Source organism: Triplophysa rosa, linkage group LG11, assembly GCF_024868665.1.
Source record: "Triplophysa rosa linkage group LG11, Trosa_1v2, whole genome shotgun sequence".
Classification (NCBI taxonomy): Eukaryota; Metazoa; Chordata; class Actinopteri; order Cypriniformes; family Nemacheilidae; genus Triplophysa; species Triplophysa rosa.
In genome coordinates this window covers 19,430,649-19,455,748 of record NC_079900.1, presented here as the reverse complement: position 1 = coordinate 19,455,748, position 25,100 = coordinate 19,430,649, and the positions used below count along the sequence as shown (strand labels likewise).

At 37.3% G+C, this 25,100-nt stretch overlaps 4 protein-coding genes across 6 annotated transcripts; all 4 read left to right on the top strand.

Annotated features, from left to right (window-relative positions):
• Positions 1–1,385: 1,385 nt before the first annotated feature.
• ppan (peter pan homolog) lies at positions 1,386–17,699 on the top strand. Of its 2 annotated transcripts, none has more exons than XM_057345590.1 (12): positions 1,386–1,768; positions 13,995–14,165; positions 14,248–14,349; positions 14,869–14,919; positions 15,127–15,297; positions 15,462–15,538; positions 15,709–15,816; positions 16,014–16,137; positions 16,240–16,318; positions 16,391–16,520; positions 16,868–17,034; positions 17,110–17,698. In XM_057345590.1, the coding sequence occupies exons 2-12, from the start codon at positions 14,118–14,120 to the stop codon at positions 17,505–17,507; spliced, it is 1,455 nt and encodes a 484-aa protein (XP_057201573.1). In that variant the 5' UTR covers positions 1,386–1,768; positions 13,995–14,117; the 3' UTR covers positions 17,508–17,698. The 2 variants fall into 2 exon arrangements, with proteins under 2 accessions (XP_057201573.1, XP_057201572.1); XM_057345589.1 differs by lacking the exon at positions 1,386–1,768 and adding an exon at positions 12,560–13,751 and having other exon boundaries at positions 17,110–17,699.
• Positions 6,030–11,256, top strand: soul5 (heme-binding protein soul5). Its single transcript, XM_057345594.1, has 8 exons — positions 6,030–7,515; positions 7,692–7,751; positions 7,832–7,916; positions 8,016–8,136; positions 10,384–10,523; positions 10,603–10,766; positions 10,862–10,955; positions 11,076–11,256. Coding segments are annotated over exons 1-7 (651 nt in total). The 5' UTR covers positions 6,030–7,513; the 3' UTR covers positions 10,941–10,955; positions 11,076–11,256.
• Positions 17,700–17,714: 15 nt separating the features above from the next.
• p2ry11 (purinergic receptor P2Y11) lies at positions 17,715–21,790 on the top strand. Of its 2 annotated transcripts, XM_057345592.1 has the most exons (3): positions 17,715–17,824; positions 18,706–19,621; positions 21,679–21,790. In XM_057345592.1, the coding sequence occupies exon 2, from the start codon at positions 18,728–18,730 to the stop codon at positions 19,616–19,618; it is 891 nt and encodes a 296-aa protein (XP_057201575.1). In that variant the 5' UTR covers positions 17,715–17,824; positions 18,706–18,727; the 3' UTR covers positions 19,619–19,621; positions 21,679–21,790. The 2 variants fall into 2 exon arrangements, with proteins under 2 accessions (XP_057201575.1, XP_057201574.1); XM_057345591.1 differs by lacking the exon at positions 21,679–21,790 and having other exon boundaries at positions 18,706–20,480.
• eif3g (eukaryotic translation initiation factor 3, subunit G) lies at positions 21,698–24,831 on the top strand. Its single transcript, XM_057345593.1, has 10 exons — positions 21,698–21,824; positions 21,915–21,961; positions 22,623–22,711; positions 22,795–22,854; positions 22,941–23,045; positions 23,396–23,585; positions 23,671–23,778; positions 23,859–23,995; positions 24,162–24,268; positions 24,336–24,831. Exons 1-10 carry the CDS (start codon positions 21,802–21,804, stop codon positions 24,349–24,351), a joined length of 882 nt encoding a protein of 293 aa, XP_057201576.1. The 5' UTR covers positions 21,698–21,801; the 3' UTR covers positions 24,352–24,831.
• The last annotated feature ends 269 nt before the right edge of the window (positions 24,832–25,100 follow it).

The window sequence follows — 25,100 nt, the reverse complement described above, 5'->3', positions numbered from 1 at the left end:
CGATGTAAAAAATATGGCATCCTCTGCACCTTTGGCCCAATTTCGTAAAAGTGTACTATTTTCTGCAAAAATACGGAACAGGTAAAAAAGGCTACAAATGCACATTTGTAAACTTGAAATCACAAATTTGAGGGTGTACACATCGTACAGTTTACTGGATACAGAATAGTGAATTCTCTCATATAAAGTGTGTACTGTGATTATACTGTCTATAATGTTTACGTAAGTAGTATAAAGCCGCAGTAGATGATTCTAGGATGCACATTACCTGTGCTCCTATTGATATTATCCTGAGATTCTGATTGGTGTGTCATCAGTTTTGCAACTGAATGTTTACTGATGGAAAATGTGTGCTATTTGAGTTTACAACTTGACACTTCAGTTATTATATTGTGTGTTTGTGTTTTCTGAATGAGAACATGGTTAAACCTATGCAAATTGAGGCTGTTTGTGTGTGGGGTTTGTACAAGTTGGTGTATTGTTCTGAGAATGTGTTTATGGTTGTCAGAAAATGGTGATTGTTTCATGAATTGTGTGTTAGCAATCGAGAAAAACTGTAATGTCATATACATCATCGCATATAATTAATGATAACTTTCTATACATGAATATAATGATAAAATAATTTCATGCAAGGTTTAAATTAACATTTATTAACTTAGGCAACTATATTCCTATTAAACTAAATGTGATCTTAAATGTAATACGTTTGGTATACGTCATGCGTGTTAATTTCAAAGGCATTTCCTGACAGTCATCATGATCACGATACTGGCAACCATCTATCATTGTTTTCATAGTGGTGGCGATACTGCAAAATTTGGTATCTGATCCGATACCAAATACCATATAGGGTCAGTATTGCCGATACCAATACCAATACGATACTTTTTACTTAAAAAAAAAAAAATACTTTTGTGTAGGGGAGAGCAGTATGTCATTGTTTCTCAGGTGAATGAATGATCAATTCTTTAGACAATATTTTTTATTAATGTATTGAAGTCACAACGCTTCTCTTCCTCTCGGCCATCCTGATCTCTCATTCAATGTGCTATCAGCTTCGCTCACTCAGTTCGCTGCTCCTCGGCGCGTTGTGTCAGTGAGTCACGTGACGACACAACAACGAATCGCAGCAGGAGGGGGAGGAGTAGCAAAGTGGGCCAGGATGTGAAAGCAGCGTTTGCTCAGGATTGTAGAGGTAGAAGACACGAGCAAAGTATAATGAACGTAGAGGTGAGATATTTAAATTAAAATATCGATTCAATTACAATTGTATCGATCTGATACCAATACCAGTGTTGGCATCGATACTATCGATATTTAATCCGATCCGAACACACCATCCTTAGGATCGAGCAACTCGTAATCTAAATCACATGGTCACGAAACGAACTCACTTCAGGTGAACACGTTAGATTAGAGCGCCCGGACACAAAGCGCCCTTCAAGGACGCATAAATGCCGTTTGGAAAATGCCCTTTAACTCCAATTAACACACCCGATATAGCTAATCAAGCTTTTAAAGATTACTAGAAACATCCAAACAGGTGTGGGTTTGAGGTGGTTGGAGCTAACCTGTGCAGAGCTGCGGCCGTCCAGGAATTGAGTTTGACACCCCTGTTGTAGGATTCGATTATTCTCCCTTAATAATATTTTATTGTAGTTTGCTGAATGAATCCTGAACGATCAGCCAATTAATTTTTCAACAAGCACAAGTGGTCTGGAGTCTGTCAGGAAGGATAGAGCTACTCGCCTACTGCAGATGACAGGTAGGTGAAGAATACCACACCACAAATAATTCAGATGCTTTATGTAAAGTAGTCCATTGAAGAGTATTTACGAGTCTGTAATTGTGAGGTTTGTGCATGTGTAACATTGTAATATTGCTTATTTTCCCCTGGCATTGTCATAGATGATCTAAAGGACTTGTGTTTTCTCTGTGGGATATGTGAATTGATAATAAGGCGTAATGGTCAAGCATGCTAATATTCATTTTCTCCCTATGTTAAGATTGGCTGTGATGTGTGCCCTCGGTGGTATCACTGTGACTGTGCAAATACATCGAGGAATGTGACAAGCTACTAGTGCCCAGTTTGTAAAAAATGAAGCAGACATTCCCGCAGTAATTATCCGTTTTGTATTGTTGAACAGTTTATTATTGTTCATTGTTTTTTATTTGACTTTTATTGTTGTTTATTTCTGGCATGATCCCGGTCACGTTAGGGCTCTGTGTCTGGTGTGGGTGTGCTTGTTTTGTCGAGCACATGGTGTGTTGTTTTGACAGCTCGCCATCCACTCGGTGTCTGCGTCACTCGCCCCACCCCCATGTCTCTCAGTCAGGCTTCCCCTCTCACCGGCTTCTCATCACCGTATCACCCTCTCACCTGCAGCCATTCCCCATTTGATAGCGCCCTTGTTATCTCATATTTTCTCTCACCTTTGGCCACTTCCCGTATTTAGATTTCCCCATTTAATCCCTCTCGTTCTCTCGTCTTGGGTCAGACCGTTGCATGTTTAACCTGTTCTGAATGCCACTAGCGAGTCTAGCTACTGTCAAATCTTAGCCATAGCCATAGCCACAGTTTACCGAAGCCTTAGTCCTGTTTGATCTTCCTTCAACTCCATTGCCGTTGCCTCTCTCAGTTTATCTCCTCTGTGCCCCGCAGCACCCGCTGGTGCACAGGAGCTCCCGGTTACCGGTGTTGTGCCGAAAAATGACTCCTGCCAAATTATGAGGGGTTAGGATTAGCTAATCCCCCATCAAAATCAATGAGGGGAGTCGTAATCTGGCGGGGAGTCAAAATTCGGAACAACACCGGCATCCAGGCACCTCTTCCCCGAGGCTCTCCCCGTGGATTATCATGCTGCCGGCAGTGCAAAAGACTGCGTTTTGTTTTTGTATGTTTTTGGGGGACCTTGGACTTGGAGTTCAGTTTTCTTTGTTTTGACCATGCCTTTGTTTTTCTCATTGACAAAAACAATACAAAAGACACCAACTTTGCTAATAGCAATAACTTGTACTTCAAATCAACAAGGTGACTAATGACCAATCCAATAAAAGTAGGCTACATTTTATTGACGTGGTAGCAAATAAGAGACTACATTCCTGAATGATTTCACATTTAGGCATTACACATTTATTTTATCATCATTCAGTTAAACACTCAGAAAACTAAAGGCATACATCATCAATTAACAAAGTTGTATGTTAACACCAGGAAGTATGTCCTAATAGATGACTTTGCCAAAATGGTCAGACAATGAAGACATTGCCTTATCTGCACTAGAAAAGACAATACTGCACCCAACATAAGATTAAACAGTAAAGAATAATAATGAATTATAAAATGAATACATAAGAATTAACAAATGCATATATGGGTAAACAAAAGAAATGAAATACAACACAAATGTATGTTTGTACTCTCGAATCATACTTTTATTAATTTCTCAGACAATACACAGGTTGCTTTAAAGAAAACACAAATTCACAGAGATGTCAACTTTATGCTGGTGACAGTCAATGGTGTGGAGGTTGTGTCCTAAGAAGCCTGTGAGTTACAGGGAACAATTTACCCTAAACAGTTTAAATAAAAGTTCTGTATTGTGAGTAAAACACAGGAGAAAATCACAGTGAATCGGTCGTGAACGGAATGTTGTAAATAGGTTTCGTTCATTTCAGCAAGGTTTCTGGGAAAAAATCGGCACCTATGCAGCAGGAAATACCTGCCGATGGCAGCAGGAAGGCAGTACTGGCAGCAGGAGTAGGCGGAACCTGACACTTTTTTCTGCAAATCAGTAACGTCCTGAGAGTGGCAACATCCAATCACATGTAACTGTCGGTTAAGATTCTGCATACAGATTCAGGTTTGCAACGGCAGAGACACATGAAACCGATGCTGGTGACACCACTCCTTTATGGAGGACTAAACCTGCAAAAATTATAAATAAATAAATGTATAAATAAATAAATATATAAACGAATAAATGTAATAATATGAAAATAAATAAAGGAATGAATGGTTTGATAAAACAAAATAATTCGTTTTAGCTATTATTGATCTTAGCTTTAACTTTTCTTTTCATTTTTTAAATTGATTTATTATTTTTTGTGTCCATTTTTTAATTATTTTTAATTATTATTTATTTTTAGATTATTTTATTTATCATTTCCTTTTATTTTTACATTTATTTATTTATACGTTTATTTATTTTTATATTTATTTATTATCGCATGTATTTATTTCCACTTTTATTTATTTATTCTTGAATTTATTCTTACTTTTCTGTGTCTTGTATGATAATTAGATGGGTTGGTCTTGCCTACTATTGGTTCAGCGTAGATTGAAGCGTTTGATCGATTACTCTTGACTTGTTTTGGACTAACGTCACGTCACTCACTGATCGTTTGCTTCGTGTATAACGTTAAGTAACTATGTCGGGCGCACAATTAGCTAGAGAGTTACAGCATTTAGCCAATGAAGTCGATAACCATGCATCAAATGACTATGTGTCATTCAGATTAGATGCATTTATTGATGATTTATTACAGATTGACGGCGAGATAAATGACAAAGTTCTCCCTCGGTTGTTAGCCTCTTTGCAGCACATTCAAAGTCTGTGCGAGTCAGAGGGTGCTATGGTGGTGTTACAGTTCAACTGGTGAAAATCATAAAGCACAAAATGTAATAAGGTTTAACTACACAGATGAGCTTGTAAACCGAAGTCGCAAGCTAACGCTTTGTCAAAGTGATAGTTATAAGCAGCCTTTCGGTTAGAAAAAGCGTAAAGATTTAATGTAACATGATGTAACATAATGTAAATGAATTGAGACATAGTGAACTTAAGTCACAAGTTAACACGGTAGTAATGAGCATCGTTCTTTCACTACAGGGGCCATCAAATGGAAACCATTCCTTCTAAAAAGACGTGGTTACTAAACGGTACTCGTAAACTACATTCCATAAGAGATAAATAACACAGAGGTCACAAGTTAAAACGGGCATATTCCCTTGATTCATCCAGCTGCATATTGTTGTGTGACATCTTGATATTATTGCAAAGATCCGCAGCAGCTAGCATTGCGAAATAGCTTAGTGTGATTGTTACCGTAGTGACACGCTGCCTCGCTTTATTGTATGGGTACGAATCCCGTGTCAAATCGCTTTATTTATTTTTTCACCTCGCTTCAGCCGTTACGGGCGATCATACCAATAATTTGCAATCTTAACAAGAATGTCAAAATCATGTAACAAGAAAGTCTGTGTTTATTAGACATCTTAATATCAAGTCGTCTTGTGCTTTCAGAATCGACGAATCTGCTGAGGTCGTTCATGCACCTCTTTGGCAGAGGACCTGTAACCGGAACTTGGTCACCACCTTAGCACCCCCTGACTCGCACAGATTTTGAAGAACTTTGTCATTTATCTCTCCGTCAATCTGTAATAAATCCTCAATAAGTGCATCTAATCTGAATGACACATAGTCATTTGATGCATGGTTATCGACTTCATTGGCTAAATGCTGTAACTCTCTAGCTAATTGTGCGCCCGCCATAGTTACTTAACGTTATACACGAAGCAAACGATCAGTGAGTGACGTGACGTTAGTCCAAAACAAGTCAAGAGTAATCGATCAAACGCTTCAATCTACGCTGAACCAATAGTAGGCAAGACCAACCCATCTAATTATCATACAAGACACAGAAAAGTAAGAATAAATTCAAGAATAAATAAATAAAAGTGGAAATAAATACATGCGATAATAAATAAATATAAAAATAAATAAACGTATAAATAAATAAATGTAAAAATAAAAGGAAATGATAAATAAAATAATCTAAAAATAAAAAATAATAATAATTAAAAATAATTAAAAATGGACACAAAAAATAATAAATCAATTTAAAAAATGAAAAGAAAAGTTAAAGCTAAGATCAATAATAGCTAAAACGAATTATTTTGTTTTATCAAACCATTCATTCCTTTATTTATTTTCATATTATTACATTTATTAGTTTATATATTTATATATTTATACATTTATTTATTTATAATTTTTGCAGGTTTAGTCCTCCATACTCCTTCTGTAATCTGTCCCCTGAAAAAGACAAGTCTCTATCATTATTATAAAGAGTTATAGAGGGGGAGTATGATTTTGGCAGGGCCTTTACACCATCTTTTAAACGTAAATCATTAAATCTTTCTGCAGGATTCAATCTGCCATTTTTTTGTCAATTTGACAATTTATACATTTTCTTCTATTGTCAAATCTGTCTGTATTCTTTGCCGTGTGTGATCCTCAACGAATTTACATGTAATTTTCTGCCTGGTGTGAGGTGTAAAACAATAGTATAGACCAATACTAGGTGTAATGACATTTATTAACATTTAGGTGTAATGACAAGAGTTGATACAGTCATTCATTACTGTTTACACTCAGTGGAACAGCACGAAAGTCGATTCACTATAATCCAACGTTATTTCTATGAACTAAATGCTTAATCTCAGCTCCGTATGTAAATATAAATTATTTAGCCTAACGAATTTTAAATCAGATCAACAAACACATAAATAGTCCTGTATTGCTTACATTGTGTAAGAATGTGATGTAACGAGTTACAAAGAAAGTAACCAGCAGCGACGTCTAGTGATGTCACGTGCGCGCACGCGAAGGTAGTCTGTTTTCGGCACAACACCTGTTAGGTGTGTAATGCAAAGGTTGCAAACTTGTGAATTTGTGATCCCAAGCCTTTAAAACTAAATAAAATTGTATCAGATAAATCTGCTTTTTTGCTTATTTACAGAACGTAGGCTTTAGTAAATAGCTCTCACTCATCTAAGCAGCTGTTGTTGTGTTTTATGAGTATTTCCATCTTTTTCTGCATGTTTTTGATTACCTATACTAAATCATAGTTGTACTAAAACAGCAGAAATGCATTTTACTATATGACAGCTATGTTGTTACAATTCTATCATGACATCAAGGAAAGCTAATTATTTAGAACTTATAAAACGCTAGTGCAGTTGTAAGTGTTATTTTAGAGTTAGCGGCGCGCCTCGCGTTTTCGAACATGAAAAGCGCGTTCTGTCTGATCGTACCCGCAGGCGGCAGAAACGCGAGGCGCCCGGCGCGCATAAGCAGCGCGCAAAACGCTCCCTGCCAACTGAAAACAATTCAAAAGAGGCGCGTCTCACAGCAAAAGACGCGTTCTGTCTGATCAGACCCTAACAAGATCATTTTCTGCATCCCATTCCCAAAAGTCATTTTTAAAGATTGAATTGATTAAATAATCGATGCAAAACAACACATAAAAAAGATGAAACGCTGCCCCTAGTGGAGCAAACAGTGAAGAACTCTATTACTTAACATGCTTATGTGAGCAGAGGGTTGGTGGGCGTGTCTTGTAGGGAGGGAACATATTTCATAACGTTGTATGTATAAAAACAACAGCAGAAACACGTTTACATTGCTTACTCTGCAAATACCCTGAAGAAACAACATTCTGCTACATCATGTAAGTACTAAATTGTTTCTGTCTTTTATTTTCCATTACTGTGTAAACACCACCGGCACTATGAAAATATCTAATGGAGGAAACTTAGTTAGTAATGCAACAAAAGATTGTGGAAAAACACAAATGTATTAGTAGAGTGTTCACATTTTGATCCAATCTTTCTGTTTGTTTTAAAGGATTTGTTTGACAGGCGTGATCGTGTTGCTTTTAGTATTGACTGTAGAGGGAAGAATAGGGTAAGTTGGATGGTTGGTGATGTTTTGCTTATACTTCTTAAGAGTCCACACTATAAAAACACTGTATTTGCACCTCTCAGAGACTCAAAGAGTGAAAACAGTTTCTGCACAGAGACAAAGGAATGTCTGCTGTACGACTTGGTTTGTGAGGGAGACGGTTATGAGGTGAGATACAAGACAGCACGTAGAGTAAAGCAGTTAAAAACATATAACAAACACATCAACCTGGTCATGCAAATGAAGTTATGTTATGTTCTCTAACAGGTACGTCACTATGACAGTGCTAAATGGGTGACAGCAGAGGCTGAATCCTATTTTATGGAAATAGCCATTTCAAGAGCTTTCAGGAAACTCTTTAAATACATCACTGGAGAAAATGAGGCGGGTGAGTTCATGATGGGTTATGGATCCCAAAGTAAAATTAAAAAAAGGAATTACAAACATTTAAAGGGTTCTTTTGCAGCATGGTAATGAAAACTGGTTTGGAAAGATGTGTGCAACATGATATAATGTCACAAATACTGTGGCATTAATTGCGTAATTTACCAAAATAAAAATCTAAATAGGAAATATATAGCGATAATATTGGTATTGTGAATTGGGTGCGTTTCCCAAAAGCATCGTTAGCCAACTATGGTCGCAAGTTCCGTCGTTCCAGCATAGTTCAACGATTCAAGTGTTTCCCGAAACCATCATTCCAACGATCAAGCAGCATCGCAAAGTTGCGTGGTTGGAACTACAGGTCTAGAGCTGTGGTTATAGCATATTTCCCTATTATTATGACATGTAGACTTACATGCATCATGCTTTTGAAAAAGTAAGCAAGCAACGTGCAGTGCATTCTATATCCATCATTCTAAATATATACAAATTCAATTTGACATCTTTTAGTTTTTCAAGAAAATAGAAGGCTGTTTGTTCAAAAGTGCGCAAGCATGATCCTACGTGTTCTAAGACCCTGGGGAGTGTCTGGGCGGAGTGATGTAGGAGGACACTTATGAATTAATTAATGCTGCTTTCACATGCTCGGAAATTCTATAATTCCCACTTCAACCCGGAAATAACGTCTGGATTTAGTAACATTAAAACATTAATGTTACTAAAGATTTAGTGTCTTTAACTACGTTAACTACTTAAAACCCATCTCTTCTGTGAATACTTGACAGACAAATGAAAGAAAAAAAACACTAACCCTCTCTCTTTCTCTCAACAGGTAGTGGTCTAGCTTTTGTTGAAACTAGTAACTTTGTATTAGCACAGGTATTGTATTATTGCTCCTGTATGACATATCGCTTATTGCTACTTGAACTCTCTGTAAGTCACTTTGGATAAAAGCGTCTGCTAAATGATTAAATGTAAATGTAAATGTAAAACATTACAAGTATCTGCTAACATAAAAAGAGCACCGTTCCATAAATTATTTCCGGGTTGAAGTGGGAATTATCGAATTTACGAGAGCATGTGAAGAAGGCAGCATAAATCTTGTGAAGTAAAACAACAGATAACAAAAATAGGATAACAAAAGTAGCTTTTAAATGCAATGTATGCTATTTACATTAATTGACATTAAATCTATCTGAACCTGCGTGGCGTCATCAACTAGATTGCTGAATCAACTTGGTTCAAACAATTGATCTCCGACAGAGTTACTACGGTTTTGGGAAACAGTCGTAACTACATTGTTAATTTCCACAACGATGCATTACTGTGGTTAACCAGCGAGTTATGTTGTTGTTCGGGAAACGCATAGTCCTGTAATGATAATTTGACAGCCAGTCACAATGCAAAAAAGGTCCTGAGTGTATATTTCAATATCAATCAATCCTTTAGAATATATACTGTATATATTAGGGGTGTAACGGCAAGTGTATTTGTACCGAACCGTCACGGGTAAAATTCCAAAGTATGTCATCATTCCTATGCCCTACTCCCTTCGAAGGGCAGCGCCCTTGGAGTTAAGACATTGGAGTGAACAGGGCATGTGCGTGCCATTTTGTATTTTAAAAAGTTTAATATATATTAGTGTTTATATATTATATAGCATTTTTTTTAACACTTTTAAAATATGAAATGAATATTTATTTGCAAACAGTTAGGTTTTATGCTTAAGTTATGCCATTAAAACTGCGACATCTGCTGACGGACACAATGCTGCGTTGTCACGGGCCAGCTGAAGATAATGAGGAAATTACCTCGCTCCCTTTATCAAGTGCATTCCAAATGTCTACATAATGGCATGCACATGTCCCGTTCACTCCAAAGTCTAAACTCCAAGTGCTCTGTCCTTCGAAGAGAGTAGGGCATAGGAATGATGACTTTTCCCCGTGACAGCCCTGTTGAAAAAACCAGCATATGCTGGGTTAGGTATGTTTTGATGCTGGTTTGACCATCTTAAACCAGCTATGGACCAGCACATGACCAGATTAAACCAGCACAAACCAGCATAAAAGCATACCAAACCAGCATATGCTGTTTTTTTCAAAAGGGAGCTTGTGACGGTTTGGTATGAATACACGTACCGTTATACCCATAGTGTATATAATATATATGTATGTGTATATATATTCGTATATTCATTCTGTTGTTTTAAGTACATTCACCTTTATGATACATTTTGATCTTTCTTTCGTAGGTGCTAAAATTGATATGACTGCCCCAGTCCTCATTAAATCTAAAGAGGATAAGAGCATGTTGGAATCCTCAGTTTATGTTCTCAGCTTCCTGCTTCCCTCAGACTACCAAGCCAACCCCCCCAAACCTACAGATCTATCTGTAAGTCTCATTGCTATTCTCTATGCTTTATATCTGTGTTGACACACTTGTTCCTGACCATGAATGTCTGTATTTGCAGGTGTATTTCACAGACACCCCTGATATGAAAGTATATGTCAAGAGCTATGGGGGGTGGATGGTGTCAGTCAAAGCGAAAATGCAGTCTAAGCAACTTAAGACATCACTGGATAATGTACAGGCATCATATGAGTCAGACTATCATTATGATGTTGGTTATAACAGGTGAGCTCATCTTTCAAATCAATCATATTTTTTATAAATGTACTCATCCTTTTATTTTGTGTTTATGTTCGTTTTGTGTTGTTTTTCTTTTTTAGCCCAATGAAGCTGTTGAACAGACACAATGAGGTGTGGTATATTGTTAAGGGAGAGCCAGTCTGTCCTGAAACGGAATAATTTCAAGGTTCAAAGGTAAATCAAGGCTTAAATTAAATAAATTAAAAATGGCTTTTCATGAACAATAATATGGAGAAATGGGAAACTACTGATTGTATATTCTAACCAAATATTTAATTGTAATTCATTTTTCAGAGAGAAACACCTACAGTAGAGAACATCATATGGTCCTGTCCTGTTTATAGGAGAATGCTCAACTGCTGTTTTGTGTACTTTTTAATGTGTTTTTTAACTGTACAAAATCTTATCCTGTCTACGGACACTTCCTTATTAAAAAATAGATTAAAAATGAAAATAAAAAAACTGGGGATCCTAATCCTATGTTTTTGTTTAATTCATTATTTTCTTTTATCTTTGAATGTACACCATAAACATAAATCAGCAGGGACTGGATTCATAAAACATTCTTTAGAAGAAAATTCTGCTTAACTGTCATATTTTTTCTTAAAGTCCCCGTGAACAGGAAGTTGCGATTGTTTTTACTTCAGTATTTTGATGCATTTCCTAGTGAAATGGAGTGGAGAGGATCAGAGATGACGTATTTTTGTAGGCTAACCCGGAAGTAAGTGCCGCGCTGGTTCCCTCGACCGAAAGCCTATGCATTTTTCCCATATACTTTTGGAAGATGCAAAAAATAAGCTCCGTGATTAACAAAGGTTTATGATGTTTACACGTTTTGGTTATCAAGATAATCTTTACAAATGAACACAACATCGTTACTTTTGAAGCTGAAATACAATCGGCAGAAGTAAAAAGCTAACACGATGCTATAAACAGATTACACTTAAGGTCGCTCGATATCAACGTCACCACCAACGCCTCCGACAACTCTTTCAAACTTTATTAAAAATAAAAAATGAATCAGCATCTACTTTTTAAGAGATTTGTACCCATGTTGCATTATTTGTGAGCTTTATATGCGTGATGATGTCTAACGTCCCCGCCAAAGGAAGTAGACGCTTTTAGCAACTTGTTAGCAACCACCGTTTTTAAGACACAATAAGGCTTTAAAAAATCACAAGTGGGTTATAATTGGTGTGTTTTATGTTATAGAATAAAACGTGAAAATATTTAGAGGTTTTGTTTACCACAGACATTATTTCGGGCGATTTACCAAAAACTTTGGAGCGATGGAACCAGAAGTCCTAAAAAGATAACTCGCTTCTGGGTTTTGCATACAAAAATACATCATCTCTGACCCTCCTTATATCGAATGAAAAAAAATAGTGGGCGTGGCTTTCGTTTTTCTCTGCGATTTGAGTGGATGTATAAAACAGCCATTGCATTTTGAAATGGAACTGGAAGCAGACTGACAGTTGAAGGGGAGGAGTTAATGGATGCTCCGCCCAAGCCGTCTAACGTACATCAATTCAAGATGGATAGTCATTACAGGATGGAAGTGCATTTTCAGATTTTAACTAAAGATTATCAGGGCACACAAATTTTAAAAAGAGAATGACCCACATTGATAAACTATTTACAATAAACACTGCAATATTCAATGAAAAAATAAGCATTTTAATTTCACTTGCACTTTAAATTCGAATTTAAGAAAAAAGTTAGGAATATTTTGTATTCCCGAATAAACTTCTTAAGACATATTGATTTACAAAGCATATGTAATTTTATTCTGTGAAAAAAATGAAGATGCTCTTAAAAAAATATTTGAAAACTTCTTAGGAACATTCTTACCAACTTCCTATAATTTATCTTATATTTAGTCTTAAGAACAGTTTTGTGAATCCGGCCCCTGGTTTGCCAACTTTCTTTTTCTGACTTCCGTAAAATGTATGAATTAAAAGACATGAACTCTTTTGACAATTTATTACTTAAAACATTACCTTTTCTCCAGTATCATCTTCAAGTGACTTTTATTATTTAAATATTGCAAAAAAAATCATAAGGTGGTCCGCAATCCATAGCCAGGCTGTCTGCAAAATATTTGTGCATATTTACACACTGGGACTATCTGATATGATTGTAACATATCACAACAATCTGTCATAAAACACTCACTAAACTCAGAAAATATTAGTCGAGCTATGTCTAAAGTATCTAACTTGAGAGAATGCAGTGACAAATATATTCAGTTACTGAGAAAAGCTACGGGATGTGAGGCACTTATAGTCAATTTAATGTTTGGGATTATTAGATATATGCCAAAAATATAATGAAAAGACTGATACAATTTTAAAAAACCATTACGATTCTCAACTATAAATAATAAAGACAATGTGAAAACATACAACACTTTATCAGAGTCTGACTGGTGTGATTATAGAAATGAAAAATGGCAAGGCTATTAGAGTGAATAAAAGAGATAAGGAATAAATTTGGAAGAATGTCAGTAACCGAGCATATCTCATCCTCCATTGACTCCCATATTATTTATTTTCCCAACTACGGCAGTAAAGTGACGAGGTCTGCTCAGTTACTGACATTCTTCCAAATATCTTCCCTAATGTTCAGCAGAATAAATTTATACAGGCTTGGAACAATCTGAGTAAATGATGACAGATTTTCATTTTTGGGTGAACTATCACTTTAACACATCACGGAGACACAAATAAATGCAGTAATACATCCTATCCACGAAGCGGCGCGCGGACTGCTCGTGCACCACTACGCATGCGCAACCATGCCACATGTCGCAGTTTCAAGATGGGTGCTAGTTAACAACACACGTGAGATATTTTAACTAAGTTTATCTTTGCATAATTTTATATAACCACGATCGTTTTAGATATATCGTGGCATTATCGCATTGTGAAGCTGTGAGGAGTTGTTCTTCAAAAAATGGGGAAATCAAAGGTAAGGATTTAACTTCTCGAGAGAGCATGAGGCACAAGTAAAATTCCAATCCTCAGATTTTTACTTTGTAAGGTTTCTAAAATGTGGGATGACAGTTTTGGCAGCTGTGCATAATGTTTTCTCGTTCACGGGACATGATAAAGAGATTTATAAGAAATATAATTTTAGATCGAGGATAATCGTGCGTTTCAGAAATGTGGATTTATTTATTGAGGATGGGGTTTTCTATTTTCATTTACAAAGACCAAGTATCAGAAGAAAGCGCGTGAAGCTGCCAATAATCTGGCAGAGGAGACTTATGGCAGTGTGCCGCACACCTTCGTGTTTCATCGCGGACAGATCGGCAAAAATGTCGGTCAGCTCGTCATGGACATGAGACGAGTTATGGAGCCTTACACGGCGATATCTTTGAAGGTTCAACTCGCACTTACTGCTTTACCTCTCATCTGATCATTGCAATGTCTTTGATGTGTTAATAACTGGACGTTCCTTATAGGCCCGGAAGAAAAACCTCTTAAAGGATTATGTTACTGTGGCCGGACCATTAGGAGTCACACACTTCTCGATATTCACCAAAACTGATAGCGGTATAAACATGGTAAGTGACAGAATTGTTTACGTTTCATTTATGTTTCTGGTTTTGGGTGCTTCTAAATGGTTGCAGAGATGCCACCTTGACCTCTGAATTATACGCCAACACCGCCGCCATATTGGGCAGGGCAAGACTGGCCTATACACTCAATAACATTTACAACCATTTTAATGGCTGCCGATACAAAGCATAGAAACATTTTGTTTTCAGTCGAAAGTTAGACTTTGGGAAACTATTTGTGTCAAAACACTTCTTTGTTGACTTATTTGTGGAGATATTCCTCAAGTCATTGTTTTTGTTTTGTTTCTCTACCAATTGCATTTTAACTTGTAATTCAAATTCATGTTAAATAGTTATAAATCTTTAGGTCTTTCAGATTCAGAATTATAGCAAAAACACTTAAAAGATATCTGCTCTGTCTATAGCACATAAAAGCAAAATATATTATATACGGTTCAACCTTTTCCCCATTGACCTCACATAGATCAACATCAGTTGAACTCTTATTATCCACTCTCTCCACAGAGGCTTGCACGACTTCCCAAAGGCCCAACGCTGTGCTTTCGTGTGGCTAAGGTAATGGCTACACCATCTTTATTTTTCTTTAATTCCCTTTAATCTGAGGGCATTCAGACACAAATGATGACATTTTAGTATTATGACTGCTGAGTGATGTATTTTCAAAGTAAACGCACTGATGTGTTTGTCTGCTCTCTCTTTGACCATATGAGAGAATGCACTTCAGCTTAGTTCATCTGGTCTAATACTATCTTTTTCTTCCAGTACACGCTTATCAAAGATGTGGTTTCATCATTAAAGAGACAAAGAATGCATGACCAGCAATTTACCCATCATCCTTTGCTGGTGCTGAATAATTTTGGCACAGTGGGCATGCACATCAAACTAATGGCCACCATGTTTCAGAACATGTTCCCTTCCATCAATGTACACCAGGTAACACAGTCACTTGAGAAACTATACAATTTTTCCCCACAAATGATGCAAGTATAGTCTTCTGAAATGTTTAATGATGTCATAGACAAGCTGATGTTTATCTTCTTTTTTGTTGTATAAAATGGGTCTTGTGTGTTTTCATTAAACTGTTATCTCACTTACAGATCAGTCTTAACAGCATAAAAAGATGCGTGCTGATACATTATGATCCCGTATCCCAGGAGGTAGAGTTTCGGCATTAGTAAGTAGCCAAAGCTTGTCTTCCTGCTGCGAACAAAAGGTGCACGTGATGAAAGTTGTGAACTTGACTGTTCTGTGATTGTTTCAAAGTAAACGCACTGATGCACTGTAAACGTTTATGATCTTTTGAAAAGTTAGTTTAAACATCTAACGCTCGATTTCTTTATGCAGCAGTTTGAAGGTTGTGCCTGTTGGCATGAGTCGAGGGGTGAAGAAGCTTATGCAGGAGAAGTTTCCCAACATGAGCAAGCTGGAGGACATCAGCGAACTCCTTATGAAGTCAGTTTTCCCATCAGCTGGAGATCATTCGTGTTGATGCATATGATGAAAAGTATTGAAATTGATGGAACAGTGATGTTTCAAAGTAAACGCTCTGATGCGTCAGCTTGTCTTCATACCTGTGGAGATTTCTAATCATTTCTTACTTGTTTATGACCCTTTTTAACACATTTTTTTGTCCATGGCTTTCATTTCAGAGGGGTAAATCTTTCAGAAAGTGAGGCAGAGCAGGATGGGGATCACAACATCACAGAACTCCCTCAGGTGTACTCGGGTCGTGGAAACATGGCTTCACAGCAGAGTGCAGTTCGACTAACCGAGGTGAGGAGGCTGTACCGCAAAAACATTTTGAAGCTTTGTCACTATTGGTTCTTGGCATGCTCATGGAAACAAAAAAAATGATGGATGTTTGCTTCGTCACAGATTGGCCCCAGAATGACCCTGCAGCTGGTGAAGATATTAGAAGGCATGGGAGATGGGAAAGTGCTCCATCATTCCATCGGTATGTTTGATAAATCATAATGTGAACTAGTGTTTGTGTTCTAGGGAGTCATTGAGCAAACTGTCTTTCTAGTTTCCAAAACTGAGAAAGAGCTCCAGGAGATACTGAAGAGGAAGGAGGCTCGACTGAAAGAGAAGGCAGAACGCAAGCTAAAGCAAGAAGAGAACATTGCCCGGAAGAAAAAAAAATTGGATGAGAACAAGTGAGTAGTACAAGTGCATCTCTGTGGAGTTGATACTCTTGAAATGGAAAGCTTGCATAGGTGTGGCCAATTTTGCATTAACTGAGAATGTCCTTAAGTGACATGTACTGGACATCCGGGTTAGGTCATGTGACTGTGTGAGTTTTGTGTTCCCATGACAGCATTTACAACATTGTGCTCTGGCTGGTTGGCACGTGCTGTAGTTTTTTTTTTTTGTGGTGATATGTCACAAGGGGCTGTACATCTTAAAATAGTAGCCGATCAAAAATGATTTTTCAGAAATGTGCACTGCTCACTGACGACTTGACGTGGTCTCGATCTTACGGTCTTGTACTTATTGTTTTAAGGAAAAAGAGCTTGGAGGGCATCAAGAGAAAACGCCAGCAGGAAGGGCAGGCGACGGATGATGATGAAGTAGAGGATCCTGGGAAGCAGGATGAGCAGGTGGCAGCCGAGGAGTCTGAGGATGAAGCAGAGTATTACAGACAGGCTGTTGGAGAGGAACCTGATGAAGGTATTGTTTATTTTAATTGTTGGCTAGCTTTTGCAGTAATTTGCACTGGTGAACATTTTTTTATCTCGTTTTTAGACATGTTTCCTGGGGCTAAAAGGAAGCACAGCCCTGGCAAATCGCCCAGACCCTTCAAAAAGAGGAAGATGTCACCCGGAAAGGCTCCTCCTAAAGACAAACAGACTTTCAAGACGTCTGACAGAAGAACGAGCGATAAAGGAAAACGTTTCGGAGATAAAAAGACAGTAGAGGGCAAAAGCAGGTTTATAAAAAGCGAAGGTGGTAAGAAGTTTGCCAAAAAGGGGGAAAGAGAAAATAGGTTTGCGGGAAAGAGAACAGGCGCAACAGGCACGAAAACAGGAGCAGGAGGCAAGAAATTTGGTGCACAGAAAGGGTTTAAAGGACGTGCTGCTGTGAAACGGCAAAAAGCCGCTCGTGGAAAAAAGGACTTCAAACACAAGAAAGGCAGAAGCTGAAGGAACTGAAAGTGAGGTTTGACATGAGGTGGAACTGTTGCCTGACTCTTGTCGTGTTACATCAATGATGTATCTTTTTGGAAACATGCATGAGTAATACTGCCTGACTTTTGTCATACTTGTGCCCTGTATAAATGTTTATTCACCCAATCGGGTGTTTGTACCAATAAATAATTTCTAAACAGCTGAACATCTTTTCACTGTTGTGAAAGGTCAGGGGATGTAAAGTGTCATGAGGCTTGACAGTGTGATTTCACACGTTGTTTTCTGCAGTTCTAAAAGTGGCTGTCAGGGTAGTAAGCGAAGCAGAGTTCTTGGTAAGTGCAACTTTAAATGTTAAAATTAAGGTTAAACTGATGTTTAATCAACGTCAATGTTACAAGGTTGAAGGCATTTTCTGTCTGGATCGTATTTGTTAAAATGTCAAATTATTAGTGTTTCGTATAGAAAATGTTATTTCTTTCAATTCGTTTTAAATTTACTGCTAATTTATAAAACGTGTTAAAATGCTCCATCGCAAAAAACTTGTAGAACTTTTTAAAAATTGTAAAGATTATGGAGATGAAAACTTGGTAAAACTACAATAAAGAGTTTGATTTGTCAATGTTGAAAATGCATTAGCTAACAATGAACAATATAATTTTTTTGCATTTATTCATTTTTGTTAATGTAAGTTAACGTCAACGCAATTGTTCATGTTCACTGTTTATTAACAAATGTTATCGCTTGAAAACTTTGATATTGAAAAAGTGTATTTGTAAATGCTGAAAATAACATGAACATGAATCTAAACAACTTTATTGTGAAGTGTAACTGAAAACTTTGAGAAAGGAATTTAACCAATTTGGTGTTTTACAGTACTGTGGATAAGATGTGATGGTTTGTCTGCTAACCGCAGTGTAGATTATGCAGGTTTTCACATGTCATTTTTATTCCGTGTGTGTTAACGCAGCCATTTTGTCATATTTACTTTGATATTCCGATTCATTTTTCTTTGAGGTCAACAATTGCTCTCTTTTTATTAATGCCTTTCAACACTATTTTACTAAACCACAGAGCCATTACACAACCATTCTAAAACGGGAACAGATTTTCCACTGCCATTTAAATCAAGCAAATGGCCATCACTGGTGGGCGTTGAGAAATGAACCCTTCTAAAGCATGTAACAATATGAATACTTGTTTTGTTTTTCTTTAGGGATCAGAGAACGCCTGGCAAAATGAACGATACATGCAACGCATCTCAAATCTATCTCCTACCTCCCATGTACAGTATTGAAATGTGTGTGGCTTTGGCAGGGAATTTATTTGCTCTGTGGCTCCTGTTGGTGAGAGAAAGACGGAACTGGCACACGGGAGTCGTGTTCTCCTGTAACCTGGCCATAAGCGACGTGCTTTACGTCCTAACCTTGCCTTTGCTCATCATTTACTATGCCAACGAGAAGCGATGGACATTTGGAGTTGCCGCGTGCAAAATCGAACGTTTCCTGTTTAACTGCAACCTCTATGTTAGTATTTTCTTCATCATGTGCATCAGCGTCAACAGATATCTTGCCATCGTCTACCCATTCTTCACTCGCAGCCACATTCGTCCTAAACACGCGATGATCACGAGCGCTCTGGTGTGGCTCACAGTAGTCATCACTTTAACACCAGTCCTTAGATTTGCCGGAACGCACGATCCAGGGAATAAAACTCTTTGCGTTTCCTGTTTTGATGACGCACTGAAAGCCTCCCATTTTAAGTACACGGTGTTTCTCATGGTTGTGGGATGCATGCTTCCTTTGCTAGTTACCTTGGCATCTTATCTGGGTGTGATTTGGACAGTTCTGAGAAATGAAAATATAACCACGCTGGAGAAAAGAAAAGTAGCTCTCATGGTCGCTATAGTCTGTGTCCTTTACGCCATATCGTTCGTGCCTTATCATGTGTTGCAGACGTATCGGGTGTACTTGAGAATGAACCATATTGGCAATAAGTGCTGGGTGCATAATTCATATCAAGTGTCAAAAGGGCTGGCCACCTTGAACATGTGCATACATCCGCTTCTGTACATGGCGGTTTTTGACAGCATACGGACGGCTTGCTGTGGAAAAAGCTCAGGCGAGTAAACGGTGAGAGAAGCGTCTGAATGCAGCAGATTGCAAACCACAAACCAGTGTATATACGTATGGTTTCATCAGATGCAGGCGCCTGGCCCGAATTTAACGTCCGGTCTATGTTTGGTTATCGGTCTGGCTTGTGACTAGTAATAGACGAAGTATAATATTCATGTTAATTAATTTATATTGTATTCAATTAAATTGAAACTACTCAACAGTTATTGATTCTTTGAAGAGGTCTACCGGAAGTTAAGTTCGGGCCACATAACGTTTGTTTATGTTGCTGCTGAAACCGTCTCTATCTTGAATTCAAAAATTGTGTCGTAATATAGATTTGTACTGAAAATGAGCTTTGTGCTACTATCCAAGACCGCATTTTTAAGAAAGGAAGTAAAACATTTTAGGTTCAGGCCTTGGGTGGTTTTTGTTACTCTGCCAATGTTCATATAGTGGACGTGCAACGTTATTCATTTTTAAATCAAGATAGCAATACAGATTTGTGTACATATAGGCTACTTTGTTTGTTTTATCCCTATTATAAGCAACCTAGACATCATATTTGACCCAGTCTGTGAAAACCCAACCGAAGTAATTTTTTATGATTGACTGTTTTTAAAATCATCCTACATAATGTAAAGAACATTCTGTAAAGATATGACCTTGATGTCATGTCAAAAATTGAAATCATAGTGGAATTGATGGTTGAAATCAAACTTGGATGCTTCTTATCTGATAATTAGATTGAGACTTTTGCCTGGATTTCACAGACTGGGTCACAATTATGGTAGAAGGCAGGCCAGTCTGTGATGTGTGAGAAAATATTTTTATCTTGAATAAATATAAATGTTTGAATAAAGAAACACAAATCACATTTTGTCTTTTTAGTTATTTGATGATGATTAACAAATGGCTTATTAAAATGCATATTTTCAACGCTTTACTAAAAAAGCAGGTTACCCGGTTTTAAAAACAAGGCTTAAACCTAGTCCCAGACTACAATGCAAGTTTGAGTTGTCTAAACCTTAAAATACCAGTGCCATTGCTTTGTCTCAAGATGCACACCAGTAATGTTTTTTTACCATGGCAGTTTTATAAATCTGCAAATATCCTAATTTTACTAAAACATAGTCTTGGCTTAGGCTAAACCCCGTCTGTACCTGACAAAAATATCCTGTGGTATTCCAAGCGATAAAACATCAAAAGCTTGTGTGGTAATTGTGTGTGGTATTCTGTGTTTTTTTGGGCGCTTTACCACAAGATTTCTGTTGTAATATTTCTGTAATATTCTTGTGGTACTTTGTGGTATTACTACCATATTTCTGCAGAATTTACCACAGGATTTTTTTGTTGTACAGTGTGTAATATTCCTGTAATATTCTTGTAGTACTTTGCGGTACCACTGTCATATTTCTGCAGAAATATCTGTTAAAAGATGATTTGTCTGTTGTATTTTTGAAGGATGCTGTGGTATTCCTGTAATAATTTTGTAGTATTTGTAGAAATTAATACGGTGAGGTCATTATGCAGGAAGCGTGGCTTTCTATGCGATTTTACAAATATACAAGTCAGGTTAATCTTAAAATATGAAGTTAACAAGTAAGGTACATTTATGCATTGAAATATGCAGGAGCTTTAATAAAAACAGCATTCAAATAAGACACACAATATTACACATATTTTATTTACAATGTAAAAAACCATTACGGTATAACTCACTATTCCCTACAAACTATAGGGTAAATACAGTGCAATGAATTAAAACGAAAAAATCTGTTGAGAACTGACTTTTTCAGGAATCATGTATTCAGGGCAAGAACAACTTTTGTTGCACTGTTAACAAGCAAATAAAATACAGTTAATGTACACGAAATAAAACTAGTGTTTTAGATTAGTTTAAAGAGTTACGCTTACAAAAATGTATATAATAAGCATATAGGGTAAAAAAGAAATGATTACCAGAATATTTAGTCATTTGTTTCAGGCAACAATTGTGTTAAAAACGATATGACTAAAAACTAATACAAAGTTTCCGCGGTTTCCTACCCTAAAAACTACACACATCCGTCCAGCCTGAGCTCTGTGTGCAGTGCAGTCCTCCGGGCCCATAGGAGGCGCTGTGGCCCCGTACATGCCGCGCTCACCGTCACTAGTCCCGGGAAACGTTTTCTGGAGGCGCAAGACAACCGGTAAAAATGCCCATGATCGAATACGACGAGTAAGTTCTTTTTTCTCATTTCATAAGTATCTCTGTTTTGTCATGTATATAACAAAAGCGGTCATGCACTTAATCGTGTGTGTTTTGCAGCTCAAAGCCCAGCTGGGCCGATCAAGTGGAGGAGGAAGGAGATGAAGGTAAGAGGCCGCGGCACAGCCTGTGCTTATGGATCACATCCACGTGTTTAAACATTTCATAATATCTACAGATATTATTACAGAAAACGATATTATCACATTAACACGAATATATTTGTGGAGACTTACAACACATTGCTTATTAACGATTGCAGCAGTAACGTTATGTGTTTACAGACATCAGCTGTTTGAAGACAGTTGTAACATTACTGTGGCTACTATTGCAATTTCTTTCGGTTTGGAAGCTGTCTCATTTACATTGGTAGCAGTTTAAATGTGCGGATATTTTTAAATATTCTGTAATATTTAGCGTGATATACCATTTAAGACACGTTTTTGGTTGGTGTCGACGACGATAAGGTTCTGATGTAACGTTACCTCAAGAAAAATATACTGTAAGAACGCCACGAAACTATATCATACGACACATACTACTGTTCTACTTGGGCAGATTCATTAGTATTTTATTTATAATGTGGTATTAAAACCTATACAAAATATTTCTACAAGAAAGATGCTAGCTTTAGAAATATTTTGACATCCTGTCACTGCTTGACATGACAATCCTGTCCAGCTGTGGTTTCTTCCCACAGTAATTGCATCTGTAACATATTTATATATGTATGTATGTATGTATTACATATATGAATGTCTTTAATAGGTTCACTCCCTTCACCTAAAGAGACTGTCAAAGGTAATATTAAGACCGTCACAGAATACAAGATTGATGAAGATGGCAAGAAAGTTAAGGTGAGCAGTGTTTTTTTATTTCTTTTGTGAAACGTTTTAGAAGAATGTGCTTAGGTGATTTCCTCTTTTTCCTCTATGATCAGATTGTCAGAACCTTTAAAATTGAGACACGCAAGGCCTCCAAAGCAGTTGCCAGGAGGAAGGTATGCTCATTTCTTTTTAATAGTTCTTTATATATATATATGTGCATCCAGTAAACCTGTTACTAATTGTGTTATTTCCCCAACAGAATTGGAAGAAATTTGGCAATTCTGAATTTGACCAACCAGGGCCTAATGTTGCCACCACTACAGTGAGCGATGATGTCTTCATGACTTTCATCTCTAACAAAGAGGTAAAACGTTCATATACAGCATTTCACAAGATTTGTAACAATAGTAAAGATAGAAATGTGTAACTATTGTATTGTAAAATTTGAATTTTACTGTGTTTTATTTTTAAATTTTTAATTTCCTAATACCTAAAACGGTCATTTAAAGCAACTTCATATATATAATTGAGGTTAGCCAACTTTCTTTAAATGCAACTTTTCACTAAAAGTTGTGGTATCTCTCTGGTGTGTTTTAGGTAAAGACATACGTTTGCTTTGTTTATCTGTACAGTTTTGTTTGGGTACTGATGCCATATTTCAGTCCTCGAGTACCAAATCAGAAGTTTAAAGTGACCCCGCCAATTATTTTGCAGGACTTGAATGCTCAAGACCAGGATGAGGATCCCATGAACAAGCTGAAAGGACAGAAGATCGTGTCCTGCCGTATCTGTAAGGGCGATCACTGGACCACCCGCTGTCCGTACAAGGATACGCTTGGACCTATGCAGAAGGAACTAGCCGAGCAGTTGGGCTTGTCAACAGGAGACAAAGACAAAGCAGCAGGTGTGATAACAGAGACCTACACTCAACAGGTTTAGTTTACATTAAAGTAATAATGTGGGAGTAATTGTTGCCTTTGATCATCTAGAGCCTGAGCCCGCTCAGCCCGTCCAGAGCAAGACCGGGAAGTACGTTCCCCCGAGCCTGCGGGACGGAAGTACGCGCAGAGGAGAGTCTATGCAACCTAACCGCAGAGGTTTGTGTTTGGAGTTACCGGCAGATTTTAAACGCTGGTCTGTGCAACATGGTAACACATTTATTATGATTTCCTTGCAGCTGATGATAATGCTACAATCCGTGTGACCAACCTGTCCGAGGACACCAGGGAAACAGATCTGCAGGAACTTTTCAGACCTTTCGGTTCCATCTCTAGGATCTATCTGGCTAAGGACAAGAACACAGGCCAGTCTAAGGTGAGAGATGTGAAACGTGAACATTAGAGGTTTGTGACCACGTGACGCATAGAGAAGTTGAGGATGTGAGTTGACTCATCCATTTGAACGATCAATTTGAGAATAAAAAAGGAACTGTATCATTAATGTGGGTTTTGGATATTTCTGTTTTTCTCCTGCACTTTAGGGCTTTGCTTTCATCAGTTTCCACCGGCGCGAGGATGCTGCAAGAGCCATCGCTGGTGTGTCCGGCTTTGGCTACGATCATCTCATTCTTAATGTGGAATGGGCCAAGTGAGTCTTCCAGAAACTGTAAATGATGTGAAGTGTTTTTACCGATCTAATCATGCTTTTTTTTTAGGCCTTCCAACAACTAAGAGTTTAACACATTCCAGGAGGTCTGAAAGTGTTCTCCCAATTGTATAAGGCAGTCATCCAAATAAATGCACATTATTAAAAAATTAATTTGTCATTTGTACATTTACACTTGTTTTTTTTGTTGTTCCTCATTGTTTTGCTGGGTACATTTTTTGAAATGGACATCATCTGAAAGCTGAATAAGCTTTCAATTGATGAAATTGAGTTATAGGATACTGCTGTAATAAAGCTGTGGAAAGTAGATGTATCTGAAAGCAAAAATTCTAAGCTTTACACAGATAGCAAACTTGAGTGGGTAATTCCCAAATAGCGGCCAGCAGCGAGTGAAGTGTGTAGGTGTGTTTCTGGCCATTTTTGTTAGCAGCTTTACTGCATTCTCACAAAAATAAAGTTTTGGTAGATTTACAAAATATCATAATGGATTCGTAATATCATAATTTTTGGCACAAACAAAATATTGATAATTTTGACCCATACAATGTTTTGTTGGCTATTGCCACAAATATTGCAGTGCTGATTAAAACATCTTTCTTCATATCTGTTGATATTTAATTACAAGAAAATATGTATTTAGGACATCTAAAATATAAAATGATTGTAGCCCCCATGTGCACTAAAGCTTTAAGCATTATCGGCTTTTGGATCAGTAGTTTGCCATTTCAACATTAAAATTGCTAATTATGTTTAATAAACATCTCATAAGATCTTGTAACGAGCTATGAATTACAAAAAGTGTAAAAGCATTGTG